General features: G+C 52.2%; 1 protein-coding gene across 6 annotated transcripts in view; it reads left to right on the forward strand.

The window, feature by feature from the left end:
• The first annotated feature begins 1,791 nt into the window (after positions 1-1,791).
• STK40 (serine/threonine kinase 40) overlaps positions 1,792-22,002 on the forward strand; it is a 37,784-nt gene continuing 17,573 nt past the window's right edge. For 2 of the 6 annotated variants that reach the window (XR_014252747.1, XM_082422162.1), the window contains exons 1-2: positions 1,794-2,141; positions 20,600-20,719. Coding sequence is in view for 4 of the 6 variants with exons in the window: in XM_082422162.1 (XP_082278288.1) it covers positions 20,608-20,719 (112 nt within the window). In the remaining 2 variants the exon portion in view is untranslated. Of the gene's footprint in view, positions 2,142-11,366; positions 11,498-17,044; positions 17,369-17,836; positions 17,999-20,599; positions 20,720-22,002 lie in introns of those variants that run through there. The other 4 variants (XM_082422163.1, XM_082422164.1, XM_082422165.1 and 1 more) reach the window with 4 other exon arrangements.

Here is a 22,002-nt window from a genome sequence, read left to right on the forward strand (position 1 = left end):
GCAGCGCCGTCTGCCAGCATGCCTAGAGTTGGAGAGCCAGCAGGAGAGTATGTCACCGTGTGTGTGTGTGTATGTGTGTGTGTGTGCGTGCGTGCACACACACATGTGTGTGATGCAGCGATCTCCTCCTGTTGGTGTCCTGGTGACAGTTTTTCATTTCCTCTGGCTGGCACCTTTCCTTTCTATTCATTACCTCTCCTACTCCTCTCTTTCTCTTCCCCCTCCTCCTCTTTGTTAAAATTCTATATTTTGAATTGGCTGAGAGCCTCCTGGGGGTGGGGATGGTGGTGTCAGCTCTAAGTGATTCATCTAGCTGATAATTAGAGCTCTGGAAAACCCAACACTCATTCCTGTCAGAGTCAGGGCTTCCGGAATCCCTAGGCTTTTCACTTTGTCAGACAGAGGAGCTTGGGGGGCTGGGCCCCGCTTCTTTGTGCCTGACTTTCGGTCCCCCACTGCATTGAAGCTCGGTAACTGAGAGGGGTATGAGCACTCTTATTCGCCAGGCCCCATGAAAAGCCCTTTCCACACTCACTGGATCCTCACAGTGATCCCACGAAGTGTTATCCCTATGTTGACAGATGGGGATAACTTGCACATAGTCACTCAGCTTGTAAAGGACACAGCAAGTACTCAAATCCAGCCTTTTTGGAATCTGCCAGACTTGGTTCAAATCACAGCCCTGCCATTATTAGCTGTATATGTCTTTGGACAGTTTACTTCCCCTCTCAGAGCTCTAGCTGCTTCATCCGTGAACAGACTCCTTAACGTTGATGTCTCTAAAGTGCTTAACACAGTGTGTGACATAATACTGGAGCTGTTTCGATTACTACTGTTATTCAGTCCCATCAGCTCAGTGTGCACTAGGCATTCAGAGACAAAGAGATGGACACAGGAGGAAGCAGCCCGACTCACTCACACCAACTCTCACGTCCTGGCACTGCCTGTGTAGAGATGACAAATGCGTGCATACACGTAAGTGCCTGGCCACACACCCTAGGAAAATCCAGCAGTGTGCACACAGGCTTGGACACGTGTGCCCACATGGATACAGAATGACACAGCTGGAAAGACACCCGGGAGTTAGTCATATGCAGCAAGCACACTGGCTCACACCTGGGAGACAAAGGAGTGGGTCCATGGTGGCTGGTGCTGCCACCACGGAGCCCTTCTAGCTGCTTCTGCATGCCAGCGGAGGGAAGCCAGGCTCTCAGAGGGCCCCAGTGAGTCACCAGCCTGATGCAATCCCTTTAAAGGGCTCATCTGCTGGTGCAAGAAGCTGATTCATGGAGGGCGTGGTTGCTGGAGGAGGAGGAGAAAGGGACCGAAACTGCAGCAGGAGGGGCTGAGGTTAGGTGGCTGGAATCGCTAACAGGAACTCTTCACTGTTAACCTCCCTGGTCGAGACTCTAGGGATCTTCAGATTGAAGCGTGGTTTCTACAAAAGCGAGGGGCCCAGAGGGAAATGAATTGTGAGGGCTATGACAGGAATTCCTATCATTGATTGAGCCTCACGGCAGCGCTCGCCGCACAAAGCTCCAGAAACAGAGAAATGGGGGTCAAGGAAGAGCCACTTTTCCGACAAATACACTACAACTAGCCGACCTCTCAACTGCTGCAGACGTCTCCAGACCCGGGAGGGCGAGTGTAGGGCACGCGAGGCTCAGTGGAGTAGGGGCGGGGGCGGTGCCTCCGGCCCCACCTCACCGCAGAGATAGCTAAGCAGTAAGTACCGCCCCTTAGGGTCTCGGTGTCCAATCGTTTCCCAGGTTTCGGCTCGGACCCCACCCTGAACCAATCCTCAATCAGATTCTGGCCTGTTGCCTGAAGGCTTCCGCCCATTGTCAAGATGGCGCCCAATCCCTGCGCCGTGGGCTGTAGATACGGACAAGGGGCGGGGATGCGGCTGGTCCGGGAGGAGAGGGCGGGGCTGTGCGTCACTTCCGTTGTCAGGTGGCGGCGCCGCAGCCATGGAGGGAGGCGGCGGCAGCGGCGGCGGCGGCTCGGGCGGCTGCGCCGGGAGGCGACGGTGAGCGGCTCCCACGCCCCTGGACCGGCCCCGGCCCCCCGGGACGGAGCGCCGAGCAGCCCCGGCTCCGGGCTACGGACTATGGGCGAGCAGCGCTGAGCACCGGGGGAAGGTGAGGGCAGGGGTCCGGGAGCGGGGAGCCGGGCCGGGGGTGCGGGTTGGTGGGGCGGGCCTCAGCGGCCGTAGCGCGGGGACCGGGGTGACAGCCTGAGGCTGTCCGGCTGCGACAGAAACGGCAACAGCGATTGTGCCGTCCTCCGCTGTGGTCTGCCCTTCCCGGGCGGCGGGGGCGGGGGCTCCTGCGCTCCGGGTACCCGGTGGCTGCGGGGAGTCTCGGTCCCGCCGCAGCCCTGGGAGGTGGCACTGCCAGCCTTGCCAGGAGTCACTCGGTCAGTCAGTGAAGGCGCCGGATTTGAACCAGCCAGGTTTTTCCCAAGAGACATCCTCTGTCTCTCCACGCTGCCCTCCTGATCCCGAGAGTGACATGAAAGTTGAAACGAGTCCCTAGATAGGACCAGCCCGGGCTTCCTCCAGGAGCCCTCACCCGTTGGCACGGGCACCATCGCTGCTGGGGAAGTTTCGAATCCCGGGAGGTGTTCAGGTGCGGGTCAGAGCTATCTGCTTGCCGGTGCTACGTCTGGCCGCCCTTTTCCAAGGAGAGAGCCTGCTGCTATGGTCACTGTTTCACCTGCTGTGCCCTCTCAGGCCCGCCCATTCCCACGCCGCTTGGCACCACCTTCCAGCCAGTAGATGAGGGCATCAGGATTCCCGACGCCGAGTACTCTGCCACCCCCACTTCCTAGGTTTGATCCCCGTTTGTTGGCGGAAGGAAGAGATGACAGCCGCCTTCGCTGTCGGGATAGACTTTGCTCTGTATTAAGTCACTGGAGGAAACCGGTTGGCTTTGCTTGGTTTTGAGAGCAGTGAAGAAGAGGGTAGTCACTCTGGGTTGGGCGCCTTCCCTCTTGGCTTAGCTTTGCATGAGATAAGGAAGAGCAGGATATGTAATTGTCAGGCCAAAAGAACCCCTGTTTGTAAACAGTGCTTGTGAACTGGGCCAGTGCTCCTTGGTGGCCCTGCTGTGCCAGTTGTTTGTCCCTTAGATCTAGACAGTGTGGAGATAGCCCTTGTTCGTTCATTCATTCATTCATTCATTCCCCACATGACAACAGCAATGTCCTTGCCTGGAGAGGCAAGTACCCTATATTATAGAGGTTAAGAGTGGGCTTTGGAGCCAGAATTCCTGAGTTCAAATTCTAGCTCTGCAGCTTTGTAGCTGTGTGACCTTGGGCACATTGTTTAACCTCTCTGTGCCTCAGTGTTCTCAGCTATAAAACAGGGGTGATAACATAGAGTTGTTGTGAAGATTTTAAAAGTTAACGCATGTAAAACACGTAGAACCATGTCTGCCACGTAATAAGAGTTCAATAAATGTTAGCTATTCTTATTCTTATTTCAAGAAGCTCACAGTCCGGTTAAGGGAGACTGACCTGTAAATAAATAGTTGAAACGTAGTCTTGAAAAACTAGTAACAGCAAGAACAGAGGGCTGTGGGAGCCCAGGGAAGGAAGCTTCTAGCTCAGCCTGAGTTGGGCAGGGTGGGGGGAGGTTTTGGGGAGGCTTGGAAGAAGTGACGATGCTGGAGTTGCGTCTAGAAGGATGGGAAAGATCAGCCAGGTGAGAACAAAGGGGCAAGGTGCTCCACTTAGACATGTCAACTAAGAGTTTTTCCAGAAACCTCAGATTGTTCAGTATGGTGGTATGAAAGGCAACGTGGTGCCAGGTAAAGCAGTACAGGTTGACAAGGGAATGCCACATTAACAATTTGGGACTTTGTACCAAGGGCGGTGGGGAGCAAGTGAAGAGGTTTTAAGCAGAGGAGTGTCGTGATTAGACTCGTGTTTTCGAAGGCTCTCCCTGGAGCCTCAGCAGGAGGGAAGGGAGGAGAGAGGAGAGACTAAAGCACTGGAGACCTCTTCAGAGGCTACCGCAGGTCTCCGAGAGAAGAGAGATGGCGTGGGGTGGGGGATCTTTGCCGAGACAGCGCTGTATGCAACTGGTGACGGGTGACAAGCTCCCTGCATTGCCCTGGGCGGCTCTGCCTGCCCCAGAAGTGCCTGGCACATGTGCCCCTCTCTTCCTGAGATTGCAGGTCACTCGAGCAGCTGGGCTGGTGAGGCTGTCCTCTCAGAAGGTTAGTTGTAAGGTCAGTTGCTCCCTGGGGCCTTTAATTTGGCCTTTTGGGAAGGCAGCAGACTGTAGTGGTTAAGAGCCTATTTGGTTCTGCTGTCAGACAGAATCTCAGTTCACATCCCAGCCCTGCCAGTCAGTAGAGGTGACTTATTCTTCCCGTGCCCAGCTTTCTCATCTGGGGAAAATGTGGGCAGTAAGAGCCCTTCCCTTGTAGGGCAGTTGTGAGGATTCAGTAAGATGTGGCAGGTTGGGCATTTAGCACACACTGAGTAAGAAATGTTTGGTAAGTGTTAGCTGCTGTTACAGGCTGCAGGAAAGGACTTCCAAGAATTAACTGAAGCAGTTAGTGGCAACTAAAACTGTGTCCCATTGAGCTGTCGGAAATGTCCTGAGGGATCACAAGACCACAGAATTTTATTGTATTCTCTCCAAAAAAGAAATCTGTGGGGAATTTACCGAGTCTGTATGGGAGCCATGCAGATGATTCAGCTCAGCTCTTTAAAAGAACCATTTTTTAAAATAGAAGTAGGACTGCTGAGAAAAAAAAAATCATGTTTTAAAGTATACTAGGAGAAAAAGTATTTAGAGTTTGTTTCATGTGTGTCCCTGTTAGTGACCCTAGTCTGGTATCTGAATTAGTACCATCAGGAAGCACACACTGACGTATGTGGTGACTTAAAATCCGGAACCCCTGTTCCACACACGTGAGCTCCCAAGCGTGGCCGAGGATGTGCTGGGAGCCAGGCGCAGAATGAGAATGGCGAGGCACGCCCTGCCCTGGCGGAGCTTGTGGTCTAACAGGGGCCAGGCAGGCTCCTAACCAACTGACATTTGCATAGAGTTTGGTGAGTGTCTCATAGGAGTCTGTGCAGCATGTAGTGGGAGTGAGATGAAGGAGTGATTCTCCTGGGGGATGGGGAGGTGACTGGGGAGAACTTCGGAGAGCCCTTAGAACTGGAGCTGGATCTTGATGAAAATTGAATCTTGAAGGGTGACTAGAGCTTTCTGAGGGCTCATGAAGCACTGCAGGCAGGGGAGCCGCAAGGCACAGGCATGGATGCAGGCTGGCGTGTGTGCGCACTGTAGGAACCACGAGAGGTTCTGGCACAGGGTGAGAAGGGACCTGGCTTTAGGACATGCTGGAGAGGTAAGCATCAGTGCTCAGATGCTTGAACTTCTTATTCTGTTGGTGATGGGATGCTTTGGTTTAAGGGAGGAAACACCGTTAGACCTGCATCTTGCCAGGAGCCCTCCGGCTGCTGGTGGGGGATGGATTGGGGATAGAACAAGTCTGGAGTCTCTGTAGGAGGCTTTTGCAGCAATCAAAGTAAGGGCTGGTGGGGGCCTGGATCAGGGTAGAGGCCGTTGGGATGCGGAGGAAGGGCATAGATCAGAGCTGTTTTGGGGGAAATCAACTGGACTCTGGGAGCGTTTGGCCGTGATGATTGAGGGAGGAGCAATGATGGCAGGTGACCTCGAGCTTCCCGATTTGGCTGACAGAGTGAATGATAGTGCGGATATAGAGACGGCAGAAGATGATGGCCAGTGAAATCCGCCAGCTCCATTCAGTAAGCCCTCTCATGGGAGAGGGTCAGTTGCAAAGTCTGTGGCACTCTGTCCAGCTTCGGGCCAGGCTTCTCTCTGGTTTTGCCTGCGTCAGTGCCTGGGAAAAGGGCAGCTTCCCTTCCTTCATCTTCCCCCTGCCCAGATTTGCCCAGGGAGGTGAACTTCTTCAGTATTTCAGAAACTCAAGTGGCTGAGTCTGCAAAACTTCTGTGACTTCCTCAGCCTTCAGATGGCCCTAAAGGGCAGCCCTTCAGTCAGGTGCCATCCACACTGATTCAGCAAGTGATGGGTCCTGGACAGCAGCACGCCCTCAGGGGAGAGATGGCCATTCCCAGTGCTCCCGGGGAGATCTTATCTAGAAAGAGACCTTGAGGTTGGATTTACTCCAGAGGCTGGGTCAGCCAACTCAGTCCCTCTTCTCCGGAAGGAGAGATGTCTGCCCCAGGCCACCTGGGACTCACTCAGAACCATCAGGGAAGTGAGAGGGAGCTGCCTTTGTGCCCTTATCCCCCTGAGCTCTACGGGAGTACAGAGCTAGGCCTGAATCAGACGGCTGCAGAGAGGGATGTGCTGGTAGATGGGGCTTCAAACAGACCCTTTGGAATTGGGGAGATTTTTGCAGGATTTGTCCTTGCATTTGTGGTGTAAAGAAGGTAGAAGAGAAAGTGGCCTGAGACAAGGGCACTTCTTCCTCCTCCACCTGCTCAGGTGAGACTGTGGCCTTGAAGGTGGCCCTGGGCCCATAGCAGCCCTGCATCTCCTCTTGGGATCTGTAATCAAGATCCAAGAAGGGAAAGGATGGTGTTGCTTGCTTTGATTTACTTACTATCTTAGAGATGTTTCTACTTTGTCTCATGCACGTCTGGGTCATTTTTGGCAATATTGTGTCATCATTGTTTGTGTAATTTATTCAACAGACTCTCTGCTGATGAACTTAGGTTATTTTCGTCCTTTTGCTCTCCACACAAAGCTGAAGTGACTATCTGCATATGTGTGGTTTTTCCCACCTTAGGTATCTGCAGGATAAATTCCAAGAGGAGTTGCTGCTTCAAAGAGTATCCTTCATGTTCATTATTTTTAAAGTAATTTCTTGGCCCCCTTTTAATGAACTGGAGCAGCCTGATTTTCCCTCAGCAAGCAAAGATACTCTTTTGGGTTGACATCCCTCTTTCCAAGGGGCACTGAGAACCCCAGTGGCGGTCACCCTTTTCTGGCTCTTGGCGGTCTGTCTTGGTGTGAGTTGGGGTTCCCTAGAGCTTACACAGTCCAGCAGTCTACAGGTCTGATGGTTTCAAAGAAACTCGAGTTGTTGGAAAGCACCAGAGAAACTGAGAAGGGCTCTTGTCATTTAGGATGAAGCTGTCCCCTCTACATCTGTTTACAGACCATCACCTACTTGGCAAAAGAGACCAAGGATCTTTTGGCTTTAGGGAGTCTGTGACCCAAGGGTCCAAAAGGAAGAGAAAGTAGCCTGGATGTGGTAGAGGGAACTGGCAAGAGCAGGACTGGTATGCCTGTCACCTGTCTTTGGGTTTAGGGCAGAGCTGCTTTGAGGTGTGATCAGGGGATAGCAGGTGCCTCTAGGGAGAGGCTTGGTTCAGCCTCTTGGGAGACCTTGGGACTGGCATAGCCCAAAATTCTGTGGGTCTTTTGGAGCCCCACTGCTGGCATTGCCACCTTTGGAGAGCAGGAATCCTGCCCCTTTTTGTAGTAGACGTGGAGCCCCTGGCATTACCATGTTTGTGTGACTTCCATGGCTGTGTTCTCCTCCAACTCTGCTCCCAAGGTGGTCCCTCCTGAAGGAACAGGAAGGAAACCAGCCACAAAAGAAGGATCCCCACCACCTTCCAGGTCCTTTGCTAAGTACTCTGCAATATGTATTGAGGCCTTCTCACAATCTAAGGAAGGAGGGCTTGACTCTGTTTTACAGAGAACCCTCAGACACTGAGGGGTTAAGGAACCCTCAGCCAGCAAGGGCAGAGCCGGATTTCCAGCCCACACTCGCATGACCCTAGAGCCCATGCCATCCCATTCCTCCGTCCTGGCCAGGCTCTGGCCCCAGGGAGCCCAGGCCACATGGAATAAAGCCATAGAGCTGGAAGGGACCTTGACAAAGCTGAAGCAGTCCCTTCTTCTTTCCTAGAAGAATGGAAACTGCCACTGCCTGGAGACAAGTCCTTCCCCTCCTGCCCTGTGAGTAGTGGGTAAGGAGACCTTCAACCGTGTCACCCAGCATTTAAGGCTTAGATCAGACCTGGCTTCAGAAGCCAGTTCTGCCACTTGCTAGCTGAGTGACCTTGAAGAAATCACTTCCTATCTCCAAACCCAGTTTCCTCCAAAGTAGTAATGAGGATTAAACACAAGGTGTTATTGTCTGTGGCAGGTTCCGCCTGGTGCCTGGCCCGCAGTCAGGACCCAGGGGCCGGCTCCGGTGAGGCCTAGGTGAGCTCTTTGCTGGTGGGCCTGAGTGTCCCGAAAGAGGCGTTATGAACGAGCTTCCAGGTCTCCAGTTTGAACGGTTTGGTGGTCTTCCCAGCCTTTATAGAAACCGGGTGGTGAACAGGAAGTTCCTTATAGGCAAGTTTACAAGTTACCTGAGAGAGTTTCAGTATACCCGGAGTGGTGGTTTGTCCCTTCTGTCCCCCACTCTCCTGATGCAGCCTTGCATCAACATGCAGGCCCACACGTTCGGGGCATTCGCATGCCATACTCCCCCAAGTGTGCCTTCCCTAAGACCCAGCCTCCCCTGGTCCCATTACTGCTCTTAATAATTCTAATGGGCTCAGAAATTTTTTTAGATTTTTCAACATTATTATAGTAGCCTACAATGAAACAGGTAAACAATATAGAAGAATATAAAATAAAACTCTCCATCTCCTTCAGGCCCCTAGTTCTATTACCTGGAGGTATCCACTGTTAAGTTTCTTCTAGAAATTTCCTATGCATATTCAAGGGTGTGTATAATCATCTTTTTTCTTATTTTTTTTTACCCAAATGGGATCATCTTATACAAATAGTACTGCAGTTTGCTTTTTCTTTTTCATAAATTTACTTATTTATTTATGGCTGTGTTGGGTCTTCATTGCTGCGTGCAGGCTTTCTCTAGTTGCAGCGAGCGGGGTCCACTCTTCATTGCAGTGCGCGGGCTTCTCATTGCGGTGGCTTCTCTTGTGGAGCACGGGTTCTAGGCGCGCGGGCTCAGTGGTGGTTGTGGCTTGCGGGCTCTAGAGCACAGGGTCAGTAGTTGTGGTGCACGGACTCAGTTGCTCTGCGGCTTGTGGAATCTTCCCGGACCAGGGCTCGAACCCGTGTCCCCTGCATTGGCAGGCGGTTTCTTAACCCCTGCGCCACCAGGGAAGTCCCCTGCAGTTTGCTCTTTGTAGTGTAACGTATCCTAAACATCTTCATCTGCCAGCAGGTGTGGGCCTAGTCTTAAAGGCTGTATTCCCCTGTGTGGACGTACCATGATGGAGTGAACCAGTCCTCTCTTGGCGGACATTTAGATTGTTTCCTGTGTGGGGGAGATGTGTGTGCGTTTTGATATCTGTGGTTTTGTCTTTGTGTTTTTTCCTGCTACCCAGGGCTCTCCAGGGACCCTTGTTGAGCACATTCATCTTGGTGAACTTGTGTGAGTGAACCTGGAGGGTAAATCCCTAGAACTGGATGTGCTGGGCCCGGGGCAAATGCATTTTCTTCTGCTTTGCTGGCTGTGGTTTCACCTTGTTTTCTGCACACCTGTGGGGCCTGTGCAGGGGATTCGGAAGCGGTCAAGGCCCCAGGCCCTGCCCCCAGGAGCTCGCCCTCTGGAGAGACGCAGGCAAGCACGCTCTCACCCACTCATGAGCAGAGTACGTGTCAGGCGTGGCTCGTGGCTGGCCTCAGCGACTCGGAGCAGGTGAGGCCCTCGTGTGGGTCCACTTGTCTGAACGGCCCACTGAGGGCCACTCTGATGGCAAAGCCTGCTGTCTGCCTCTTTAATCTTGCCCACCAAGCAGCCACAGCCAGCAGCATTCAGTAAAACTGCAGAAAGTGAACTGTATTGTTCATTCGCAAGGCTGTGAAATTTAATTGAATTTCATTTTTGATAGAGGCAGTTAAAGAAAGGCAGTTTGCTGGCCCCAATCCAAATTACCTTTCTCACGGGATGATTGTAGTGACTTTTGCTGTTAAAAACCATATGAAGAAAGAGAATCACATGAACCTGGCCCTGGCCCTGGCCCAGGCTTTCCCCTCTGTCGCTCTGGAAATCTGAGATGGAAGGAAGGAAACGTAACATTTACCTAGTGCCTCCCACACGCTGGCTCCCCGCAGCCCTCAGGGACCCTGGGCAGGTACAACACTGTCCCTCTCCTCTGGTGAGGACCCCGTGGAGCAGAGAAACGCATGTCTAGGACACAAAGGTGCTCTCAGACTCAGCCAGCCCTTCTTTAGTCACTTGCTGCTTTCTCCTTGCCTGACTTGGGCCATCTTGGGTGTCAAGAACCTGAATTTGGGACTTCCCTGGTGGTCCAGTGGCTAACGCTCCCTGCTCCCAATGCAGGGGGCCCAGCTTCGATCCCTGGTCAGGGAACTAGATCCCACAAGCCGCAACTAAAGTTCCCGCATACCACAACTTAAAAAAAAAAAAAAAAAGATCCCGCGTGCCGCAACTAAGACCCGGTGCAGCCAAATAAATAAGTAAATATTAAAAACAAAAAGAACCTGAATTCCACGAGGGACCTGTGGCGGGCCTTGTTCCCACTGAGCAAAGCAATAACAGAGCAATAACTGATGGTTTGAGCTGAGGAGGGGTCCCCTTTGTTGCAGGGCAGGCTGGAGTGACCAGGGAGGGCTGTCAGTGACTCAGTCTCCCGTCACTGCACATGGCAGAAGGCCCCCCCCCAACAGAGCCGAGGGACCACCGGGAAGGTCTCCCAGCCAGGGTATTGGCCGCTTCCCCTGGATACTTCTCTAGATAGGAGATACCAGGGCAGCGCAGCCTGAGAAAGAGCTATTAAGTCTGTCCCTTCCTCTTCCAACACCCACACACAGTGACGGATTATTTGTTGTCACATCAGCTGCTTCCGGAGGCCCTTGGGAGGGGTGAGCTGGTGGCAGGGCTGGCGACGCTGCCCTGGATTCTCTCTGTGGCTCTCAGAAAAGCTGCTGCTGAAGCCCTTTACCCGTCCCAGGGATTGCTTTCTTACTCTGTTTATCTTTTCCCCAGAGGGGCCTCCAGGTCCACCTCTGTGTGCACAGCCCTGGAGTCTCTTCTCCCAGGATCACTCCGGGATACATCCTCCCAGCCCGGGGCCTTCAGGCCCACTCCCCTCCCCGTCTCTCCCCTCAGCCTTCATGGAGGCCACGGAGGAGCCCAGTGGGGCTTGCTCAGGGCAGGGGGTAAAGAGGGACATCACCGATTATGTAATCTCCCTGTGTGTGAATCTTGCCTTCTGGAGGAGACTAGAGTTGGACCTCCGAGCTCTAGATGGGTCTGGTGCGGATGTGCTGATGGGGAGCAGGCTGGCCACTGGGCCCTCATTCTGGCCGCCCCTCCCACTTCCCACTGGGCTGAGTCACTTCCTCTCTGGCGCTGCAGGTACTCTCCCACACGCCCAGCACAGCAGCCTTCCGGGGGTGAGGTTCATCCCGTGCAAGAGAGGAGCTCCGGTTAGTAGCAGCCAGTTCACCTGTCACCCCCAAGGCAAGCGTTTAGAGAAGGATGTGATGGTATGTATTCCTGACAAATTGGAGCTATACATATCCTGCATTTTAAAATGAACAAAATCATCACTCTGTTTTGGAACAGTGGAGATGACAGCACGTGCATGAATCTTTGTCATCAGGGAGTCCTAGCTAAAGCTGAGGGATTACTAATCCACCTCCCCATCCCCCCAGCATCCATCCTGAGCACGGAAGCATATGGCTTCCAGTGGGTTCCTAGGGAGGTTGCTTGTGGCCTTCAGGCTCCCAGGGAGAGGGTCCATGCTTGCTTCAGGGATGGCTGTCATTCAAACTCAAAGGAAAAGCCCTTAAACAGAGCCCCCTTCTAGCCAGCCAGCAGGAGTAGAAGAGAACAGGCCACAGGCAGCCTCCTCTGGCCCAGTCAGCTGGGCTAGGGCCTCTAGGCTTTGGTTTGTCAGCAAACCAAAAAAGGGGGGAAATCTTTACTTTATAAAGTTGTGAGAATTAAAGAAAATCTAGGAAACACTAAGAATGAACGGTTGCTGGCAAGCAGTAGGTGTCCATCAAATGCTAGTTTAAAAGGTATGCACCTGGAGAGACTTGTCACCAGGGAGGTTACTTCAGCAAGGAGTGGGGAACGCTCACCTTTCATCCAGCAGAGACCTCGAGACACCCCTCTTTTACAGATGATGAAACTGAGGCCCACGGACAGTAAATGACTCTCACAGAGGGTAGTGACTAGTTCAGGGTCATAAAGCTAGTGAGTGATGGAAGCTGAAGTTTGAACCCAGGCCTACCTGACCCCAGAATCCATCTTGCGCTCCCAACTGGCATTTGGGTAACTGGTCCATGGTTTGAAACACCTGGTTCCATGGGCTGCGAATTTCTCTTGGTTCCCTGGGTTGACTTTGTGGATGAAGAGCAAGTCTGTAGGGAAGCTGGGCCACTAGTAGCAGCACATACCTGTGAGTATTGAAGTGCAGTGAGAGTGGCTCCCCGAGTGCTTGGGTCAGGGAGGGGTGGAGGACACTGCCTTGTGGTCTGGTGGGAGGGGGTCTCAGTAACCCAGCCTCTGCGGCTCCACAGATCGTCTTGGCTGCATCGTGTGTTGAGATTTCACACCTCCAGTCCCGTTGTTTCTTTCCAGGTGTAGTCAGCTAAATGCATAGCTGGGCCAGAAGGTCTGAGGGAAAGGAGTGGTAGGAATTTTTCTGACCAGCAGAAGGACCTTCACACTACAAACCTGGAGTGGCCCAGAGGACCTGTCCCTGGTGTGAGGGGCAGGCCAGGCTGTCACTCACACATTCCCACACTTTGCTGCAGGAAAGCAGATTTTTTCGCTGGACTCAGCAGAAAGGGGGCTGGTCTGTCCCTTCGCCAGTGAGGGGTTGGTCCGAGGCTGCAGGCATGCTGTGAATGGGTTTCATTCCTTGGGGAGGTTGCCCTCCAGCAGCCAACACTGTCTAAGTACAACCCCTGGCTATCAGCCCAGAACCGCCCTGCCCCGGGCATCCAGGCATTTCTGACCTGGGACTTTTCCTGGACAGACTATTCCCAGCACCACTGCAGCCCAGTTACCTACAGCTGTGACCGCTTGTCTCTCTGGTCTTGGAGTCTGGCTCCTGTCACAAGCTGTTGGACCATCCGTACTTTCTTCTGGGTCCCAATCCAGCGCCTGGCTTCTCGTTGGGTCCTCTCCGTCCCCTGCCCCAATGTGGGCTTTAGTGCCTTCTGGGTGCATAACAGACAGTTCTACACTCCCTGTTTTCTCATTCAGCAGTTTGCCAGGCACTGAGTGGGTGCAGGGAAGTGGAGATGAACTGGGGTTGCTCAGCCTGGAGAGTGGTGGGGACGGGGAGTCAGACAATGGCTACGGCAAGGTAGGAGTGGACAGAGTGTGCTCTGGGAGCCGGAGGAGAAAAGGACCTGCTGCAGAAGGTGACACCAGTGAGGACTGAGGGAGAAGGACCAGCCAACCAGGGAGAGGAGGTCAGGGCAAGTGTGTTTATGGCACACTCAGAGAACTGTGAGTCATTTGGTGTGGCTGGATTTATGGGGCATATAAGGGCAGTGAAGCTGGATAGGTAGCCTGGGTCTGGCCAGGCTCACTGAGGAGTTTGGGTTTCTTCTTAAAGACCACAGGAAGCATTGGAGGACCCCCACAGCAGAGACAGATGGAGATACTGCAGGCCCAGGTCCCCGAGCAGAGGAGAAAGAGTAGCCTGCTGGCATCTGTTTGTCCAGCCCCAGTTCCACAGGCAGCTGAGGTGGGAGTCTGCTGATGGAGTTGCTCCTGCATCCTTCCTGACCAGCCTGGTGAAGAGCAGTGCCCCACCATCTTGCAGCGGGTGCAGAGAGAAACCCTGTGAAGAAGATGCGCTATAGAAAGACGCCACCAGGTGGCAGACCTGGAGATTGCACAGAGACCTCATTCCCCCCATTCCTTTAGCACATTGTTCGGCCTGGAGAAAGGGGCGCATTCAAAACTGAACTCCCGTTCACGCCAGGCTGGCTCCGCCCAACAAGTATGAGATTCCAAATTCTGCCACTGTGAGCTGTGTACCCACAAGAAATCCCTTTGAACCTATAAATCTGGACATCAGATTCTTCCAGGGTCTTGGGAGCTGTTCCAGCAGGTTGCACCTTCTCTTCTGTCTCCGGGCACCTGAGAGTAAATTGCAAACATCATGACCCTTCACCTCTAAGCACTTTAGCATCTGTCACCTAAGAACAAGGACATTCTCCTGTATAACCACAATGTAGTTTTCAAATTCAGGAAATTTAACGTCGTATTATCTAATATACAGTCCATATTCAGATTCTGCCAGTTGTCCAGTCGTGTTCTGTATAACTTCTTCCTCCCAGGATCACCCATTTCATTTACTCGTCCCGTCTTCAGTCTCCTTTAAGTGAGACTAGTTCTTCAGCCTTTCTTTAACTATCTGACATTGATGTTTTTGAAGCATACAGGCCTGTTCTGTTGAATGTCCCTCAATTTTAGTTTGTCTCATGATCAGATTGAGGTTATGCATTTTTGACAAAAAACAAATAAATAACTTAAATGAGGTTGCATCATATCAGGAGTAACATGATGTCAGTTTGTTCTGTTATTAGTGATATAACTTTGATTATTTGGTTAAGGTTGCAGCTTGTGTTTTTTTTTTTTAATTGAGGTATATTTACACATGGTGAATTTCACAGGTCCTTTAACAGTTCAGTCATTTTGACAAATGCACATACCCAGAGTTATATCCTTTGACAGTAGAAGTTTTACAGCCCAGTATGTGTGCTCTGTCCCCCTCCCACAATCCTCTGCAAGAGATCCTGGACTAGAGGCACTAGGTCTTACTTGCAGACTCCTCGGTGCCCCCCAACTTGATCATGATGAAGGACCCATGTGGTATGGCCCCATCATCCTGGACCGTCCCTTACTGCGCCTTGCGTTGATAATTGCCAGCTGGTGCTCCAGCCTCTGCTCCCCCATGAACCAGTGAACAGAACAAGAGGATGAGATGCTGTGTGCCTCTGCCTAAAAGAACAGGCCCTCCCCTTGACCCGCAAAACAACTGTACTCTGCCCTCTACTACAGAACTATACCTGGTACTGCCCAGCACCCCTCTTCCTCCTCAGCAGCTCAGCCAACCCCCAGGCCTCCAGTCCTCCCCACACCCAGTTGAACATGTCACTCGGGCTGGCCATCAGGCCACCCACCCCCCACCCCCACCCCGCCTGTAGTCTCAGGCCAGCAGACAGATGGCAGGTTCAAGGTCTCTTAAGCCTTTAGTCTGGTTACCGTCCTTCTTCTGCCCCCCACCCCAAGTCAGTGCCTAACTATCCCTTTCTCCTTGGGCAGGAGGAAAAATTCAAAGCTACTGTGTTTAGTCTAATAAAAGCACAATTTATCAAATGCTTATGATATGCCAGTAGGTACTCTTGCTAACCCTTTTGCATGGGTTATCTCACTTAATCCTTAGACCAACCTTGTAAGGTGGATGCTGTACTCTGGGTTGTGTAGGTACAGAATAAGTATCTCATCTGAGATCTCATCATTGTTAAGTGATGGTGCTGGGCTTGCACCCAGGTTTGGCTTACTCCAGAGGCCTTGCTCTGACTCCGAGCGTCCCAGCCAGTATGGGTTATGTAGGTCAAGATGGTGATCCCTTTAGCCCAAGAGTGACTGGGCTAAGCAGAGGACAACTGGTGTCCCCAGGCCTTTCACCCCCAAGTGCTGTACAGATGTTTCTGTCTGTACTGTGGCATGAGAAAGACCGAGATGCATTGCTCTGACCACATTGTTCTGCTGCCTGAGTGTCCTGTGGACAGAGACCCCTTTCTACCTCCCTCCTGGGGCCTGGTGCGGGTCTGGCCACACAGACCCTTAACTCATGCGTGGCAAATAGGACTGAGGCCAGGGATGGGTGGGAGCATCTGTGCTCATTTCCACGTGCCAGGTGGGCTGGACAGAGGGACAAGGTCCCTGCCTTCTGTAGACACTACCAGAGATAAAGTCCAGAAGACAGAGGCCTACACAGCTCAGGACCTTTTTGTTTGTTTTGTTTGCACAGAGCCAGGAAACATGGGGGTGGGGATAGGGACTGCTGACAGGGACAGCTTGAATCCTGACACCATCGGCTCAGCCTGACCCTGCAGTGTAGACAAGTCCTTAGGCTCCTAGCAGGCATTAGAAGCTGCTGACAAATCGTGACTACCAGCTGTGGTGTCATCACACACATGCACAGAAGTAGTGCACTGGGCCAGGGTCTGTTGCTTACTCCTTGCGGGGACTGCCCTTGCACTCTGCCTGCACTTGTTCGGTTTGCAAGGTCACGCATCTCTTCAGGAACCCCGAGGTTGCAGCAAGAAGCCTACAGCGAGAATGAGTGCAGAACTCTGCGCGTGTGTGCGGGCCCCGTGCTGCCCCTCGTGTTTGGGGGCTGGGGGCTCACGCTGGCTCTGCGCTTGTGAGTGTCCGCCGCCTGGGCCCGCGCGTCTCCTCCTGTGTGGAGGCCTGTGGGCATGCTTCTGGGTGCGAGTAATGGGCCCCTTCTTGCCTTGACCAGGCTTCAGACCGAGCCTTCAGTCAGGCTACAGCCAGGCTTTCAGACTGAGCCGGGAACGCCTCAGTACCCTCTCTCTTTGCAGCCCACCTCCTTTGGGGGTTGGTGGTATGTCTACCATATTGAACCATGCCCTGCTATAGGGTGCCCTGCCTGGCCCTGCCCTGCCCAACTGTCCTGTACCCTGTCACACTACAGCACTGGACTGGGCATGATGGGCCTTAGGACCTTATGTGGTGCTGACGGCCCAGCCTTCGTTTCCTTCTGGGAGAGCTGGGCTCACATCGCCCAGCCGCTTTGGGGTAGGATGACCTTAACAGCAAACTGACAGGGTAGGGCCGGCATCCCCTCCTCTGGGCATGCTGTGATGGCGGACACAGAGCTGAGGCCCACAACTTGCTCCCCAGGTTGGGCCAAGCAAAGGGAATCCCCTGCTTTCAGGGTGGAGGAGCGCAGCCTGCAGGCAGGGATGCCTCCCTCCTGGCCTCACCCCTCACACCCATTGTTGCCTCACTGAGCTTCCTGTTGAATCCAGGTTCTAAAGAAACTGGCGTTGACTTGGGAGGACAGCACGTGGAATAGTAGACAGATTTAAAGTTCCAGAGACTTCTGAACCAGGCCTGCTGAGTTCCTGGCAAGCTGAGCTGAGGGCCCAGGAGACACCAGGCAGATGGCTCCCCCTTAGCCAGGCTGGGCCAGGGCCCTTCACCCCAGCCTGAGGACCAGCGTCTCTGGAGCGGCCTGGCCCCAAGCCCTTCTGAAACCAGGGTAGCCAGAGCTTCCACATCACAGATCTCACTGGGAAGCCAGGATCCCTCAGAGCGGCCTCCCCGTGGGAGCATCTGTGGGCCATTTGAAGGTGTGTCTCTGGAGGGGGACACATCAGGATGATTTGGGGGGGCAGGAGGGGCTTGTCTTTGCTCATCCCACCCGCGAGCCCGCAGCAGCTTCCAGTTGCCCAGACCTGCCTCCTCACACTGCTTGCATCGCCTTCACCAGCTCTGGCGGCGTGAAGGGATGTTCGGGAAGGGAAACAGCCTTGCTGCCACTTCGCCTGCCAGCATCTTTTCCCTCTCCCTGCCCATCTGCTCTCATCCTTCTGTCTGCCTACATTTTGGAGCAACTCCCATGCCATTTGCTTGCGTTGAATCCTTAGTGGGGTGGGTAGGGTCAGGCTGAGCCCACTCACTGTCTGTGCTGCAGCTGCTCCCAGCAAACTGCTGTCTAGACCATGCCTGTGCGTGGGCACCTAGGCAGCGTCTACACAGGTACGGTGACACCACGTGGTGCTCTCCTAGGAACCAGGAAGAGAGGGGAGTCTTAGCGCTCCAGGGAAGGCAGAGAACAGCGCCAGAATGGTAATGAAATCAACTCATCTACCAGGGCAGGGCAGCTCCAGCACACGGCTGCTGACCCAATAGGAACCATCAGCAACTGGAGGGAAGGCGTCCAGCCATTCATAGAGTATCTGCTGGGCCAGGCACTGGGGGTAATGGTTTTATGTAATTTTTTTCTTTTTTTCTAGTTCTGAGGGATTTTTAGTCTAGTGGTGGGGAAAAGACATTAAGCATATAAGCACACAAATAAATACATAATCACAAAATATGGAAAGTGCTATGAATGAAAATTACAGGATACCGAGTGAGGCTATGACCCGTTGGTGTTGGGGATGTCAAGGAGGTTTCTCTGAGGAAGTGATATTCACATTGAGAAGGATGCATAGAAGTTGGCCAGGCAAAGAGTGGGAACACTGTTCTAGACACATTACTGCTGAGCTTTTTAGGATTTTTCTAGAAACAGTTGTGTTCTTCCCTGCTTTTGTGTGAATGACTGAATCTACTTCCAGCATGAATGAGCCTCTTTGGCAGAAGTCACAGCTGAGCCTAACCATGGCTTCTGCTCTGTCTGGGGACTGTCAGGGCCTACTGAGTTACCTGATCCTAGTTACTCTCAGGATGAAATCATGGGTCTGCTCCTCGGTGGCACAGCTCTGAAGACAAATTAGGGCTTGATGGGAGTCAAACCTGGTAGATTGGACTAGAAGGGCATCAGGCCATCTCTCCTACCTTCCAGTTCACTGCGTGGAGTCAGTCTCCTGGGGTTTAGAATAAGGGCCAGAATGGCAGCATATGAAGTTATAAGCTAACTAGTGAATACGCACCTGTTATCAGAGTGGGGGCACCTTCTAGGCATAAGAGCAAAAACAAACTAAAGGAAAAGAAGTCTATTTGACTACATAGACATTTAGTCTTTTTTTAATTAAAAAGAAGTTAAAAGATTAAGAAAAACTACATCCTATGTCAGTTATAGCCTTAATATATAAAGAGCTCCTAAAAAATCACTAAGACTAATACACACAAAGCAGTAAAAAAAATAGAAAAAGAATGTGAACTGGAAATTCATAAAAGAAATAATACATATAGCCAGTAAGCATGTAAAACAAGTCCAACTTCATGAATAATTAAAGAATTATGAAATTAAACAATGATATACTTTTTATTACTCATCAAATCGGCAGCTTTTTAAAATACTCATTCCTGGTGCAAGTTCTGGGACTTACTCTCCCACACTGCTGATGGTATCAATATATAAATTGGCACAGCCTTCCTGAGAGCAACCTGGCAGTGTATGTCACACACCTTTAAAAATGTGTGCCCCATTTGACCCTGTAGTTGCATTTCTTGGAGTTTATCCTGAGGGAGAGAGGCAAGTATGCCAAGATGTGTGTGCATAACTGCTAATAAAAAATATAAAAAGTGGGAAGAATCTAGATGTCCATGAATAGGGGTGTGGTCTGATAAATCATGCTATATTCTTACCAAGGAGACTGTAGCTATTTCAAGTGACGCTACAAAAGAAAATTGTCATGCAAGGACGTTAATAATGTTTTTTTGTTTTGTTTTTTTACGGCTTAATTGAGATATGTTTCACATACCATAAAATTCACCCTCATAATATATTTTAGGTGGGAGAAAAGGAGGCTTAGAAATGGTATCATAGCGTGGTCTGAATTTTTGTAATAACGAGAACTGTAAGCATATACACACACACACACAAACAGACACACAGGAAAGTCTGCTTGAATATTAAGATTATGGGTACCTTATTTGCTTATTTTTGCATGTCTGTGTTTTCTAATGTTTCTGCAGGAAATGCCAATTACTTTTATAAAAAGAAAAAATTATAGAAGCTTAGGGTTCAGTGTTCCCAAGCCCCCTGTGCAAGGGTAAAGTCTACACTCCTAACGTGGCCATCAGGTCCCCTAGATCTAGCCTTTGCTCCCCTCTGTGGGTCACCTGTCACCACTCCCTGTACACTCCAGCGACACAGACTACTTGGAGTTTGTTGCTTACGTGCCGTTTCTTACCATGTACGTTTGCTCACCCAGGCCCCTCTGCCTGGAATGACCTTGCCTGTTGCCCGGCCCACTCCAGTATCACCTCCTCAGGGAAGTTTTCCCTGAGCCCCTGCACCCACTCTAGGCCAGAGGCCTCGGGATTGGGCAGCTGGCCTTCCCTGGGCATCCCTGTGACCCTCTGCCCTCCGTGTGTGGAGCTCCTCTGTGTACGTGTCTTTCCTCGCCCCGCCTCCAGCGCACTGCCTTCCCGAGGCGTGAACTGTAGAGAGCTGAAAGGAGCAACTCCTTTCTGTTTTGTTTAAATCCAGGTCTAGAGGTCAACGTCTTCTAGAATCTGGCTCCTGTGTCCCCTTTCCTTTTAGGGGAAAGGGGTATTTGGGGAGAAGGCCTCTCTTTGGGAACAGTCGCTCCAGGGCCAGCTGTCTGTCTCAGGGGACCCCAGTTGGCATCTGCACAAAACTCTGTGTCCTTCTCTCTGCATTTGACTGGTCCCTTTGAGGTGGGCCAGCTGCCCACCTCTGTAGCCAGTGCATCCAGCTTGAGCCCCTAATTAATCCCCAGTAAAGGAGCCGTGGTCCTTTGTTATCGAGAACCTTCCACGCTCCTCTGGGAGGGGGAGGAGGTGGCAGCGGCAGCTGTGTGATGTGTCCTCAAGGCAGACTCGCAGGCTGGGTTAGCGTAAGGAAACTCGCTGACTTGCTCAGTGAGAAGGCTCTTTTCTGTCTCGTCTAGAGCTGAGAATGAAGCGGAGAGCATCAGACAGAGGAGCTGGGGAAACGTCGGCCAGGGCGAAGGCTCTAGGAAGTGGGATTTCTGGAAATAATGCAAAGAGAGCTGGACCGTTCATCCTGGGTAAGCCTCTGACGGCCGGGTGAGTGGCGGGCCGGGGCAGCACAGTCTGACCTGCAGACACGCAGGGTGCAGCGCCACGCCCACCCCAGCGTGGGAGCCTGACCAACCCTCGGCCACTTTAAACGGAGTCTACTGATGAGGGTGGAAGGTCGCTCTGCACCAGGAGTAGTTGTTTCTGTTGTAGCCGCACCAGCCTTAGATTAGTGTCAGCTGAGAGATAGACCGTCTCTTCCCCCAGAGAATCCTATGTGTGCCCCCAGGACATCACCCACGGGAAGCAGACAAGCTGCCTTAGAACCCAAGGTACCTCATCCACGGCACTTCTTTGACCATTCTTGGAGGGCACAACTAAGTTCACAAAGTGTTTGGTACAGCTGCAAGCTTCTTACAAAATTGGCACCGAAGTCCTGTAGAACTGGGTGTTCCCAGTGGTCTGGAGGAGCAGCAGGGCCTTTCTGCATGATGTTGGAAGCCCAGCAAGTCTAGACTGCATGTGTAGGGTTGCAGGTGGTTTGCGCTCTGAGGACCCCAACTCTCCTAGCAGCCAGAGACTGGGTGTGAATTTTGCTTTGGGACAGCATCTTGGACTTAGGAGTACAGGATAGTTCCAGTTCCATTTCCAGCCACGCAGCAAACACTTCATGGAGCCTGCTGCCTGCTGGGCCTGTGCTGTTTGTCAGGGACACAGCCGTGATTAAGACAGACAAGTTCCTGGGGAGTTTCCTGGCGGTCCAGTGGTTGGGACTCGGCGCTTCCACTTCAGGGGGTGCGGGTTTGATCCCTGGTCGGGGAACTAAGATCCTGCATGCTGCGGGGTGCGGCCAAAAAAAAGAAAAAAAAGAATTGGGCATTGGGCAGGACAGTTGGATGGAGACACAGAGAGACACACTCTAAAGCTAAAAATAAAGACCATTAAGTTTAAAAAAAAAAAAAAGACAAGTTCCTGCCCTCACGGAACTTAACATCCTAGTTAGAAAAAGAAACCGAGAGTAAACAACACACGAGATCATCATGGGGGTGGGGAGGAAGGGTAAGGGCCTTGAAGGAAGTAAACAAGATGGTGTGAGAGTAAGAAGGGTCTAGAGAGAGTGTAGACGAGGAAGGTTCTGCATGAGGAAGTGACGGTTTCTCTGACAGCCAAGGATAAGGAGGAGCAGCCATGTGAAAAGCAGGGGAAAAGCATTCCAGGCAGAAGGAACAGCAGGTGCACAAAGGCCCAGAAGCAGGGAAGGGCTTCACATCTCAGGAATGAGGAGTCCAGCGTAGCTGGGGTGTGGTGAGGA

The sequence above is a fragment of the Balaenoptera physalus genome, assembly GCF_965194825.1.
Source record: "Balaenoptera physalus genome assembly, chromosome: 1".
In the NCBI taxonomy this organism is placed as follows: Eukaryota; Metazoa; Chordata; class Mammalia; order Artiodactyla; family Balaenopteridae; genus Balaenoptera; species Balaenoptera physalus.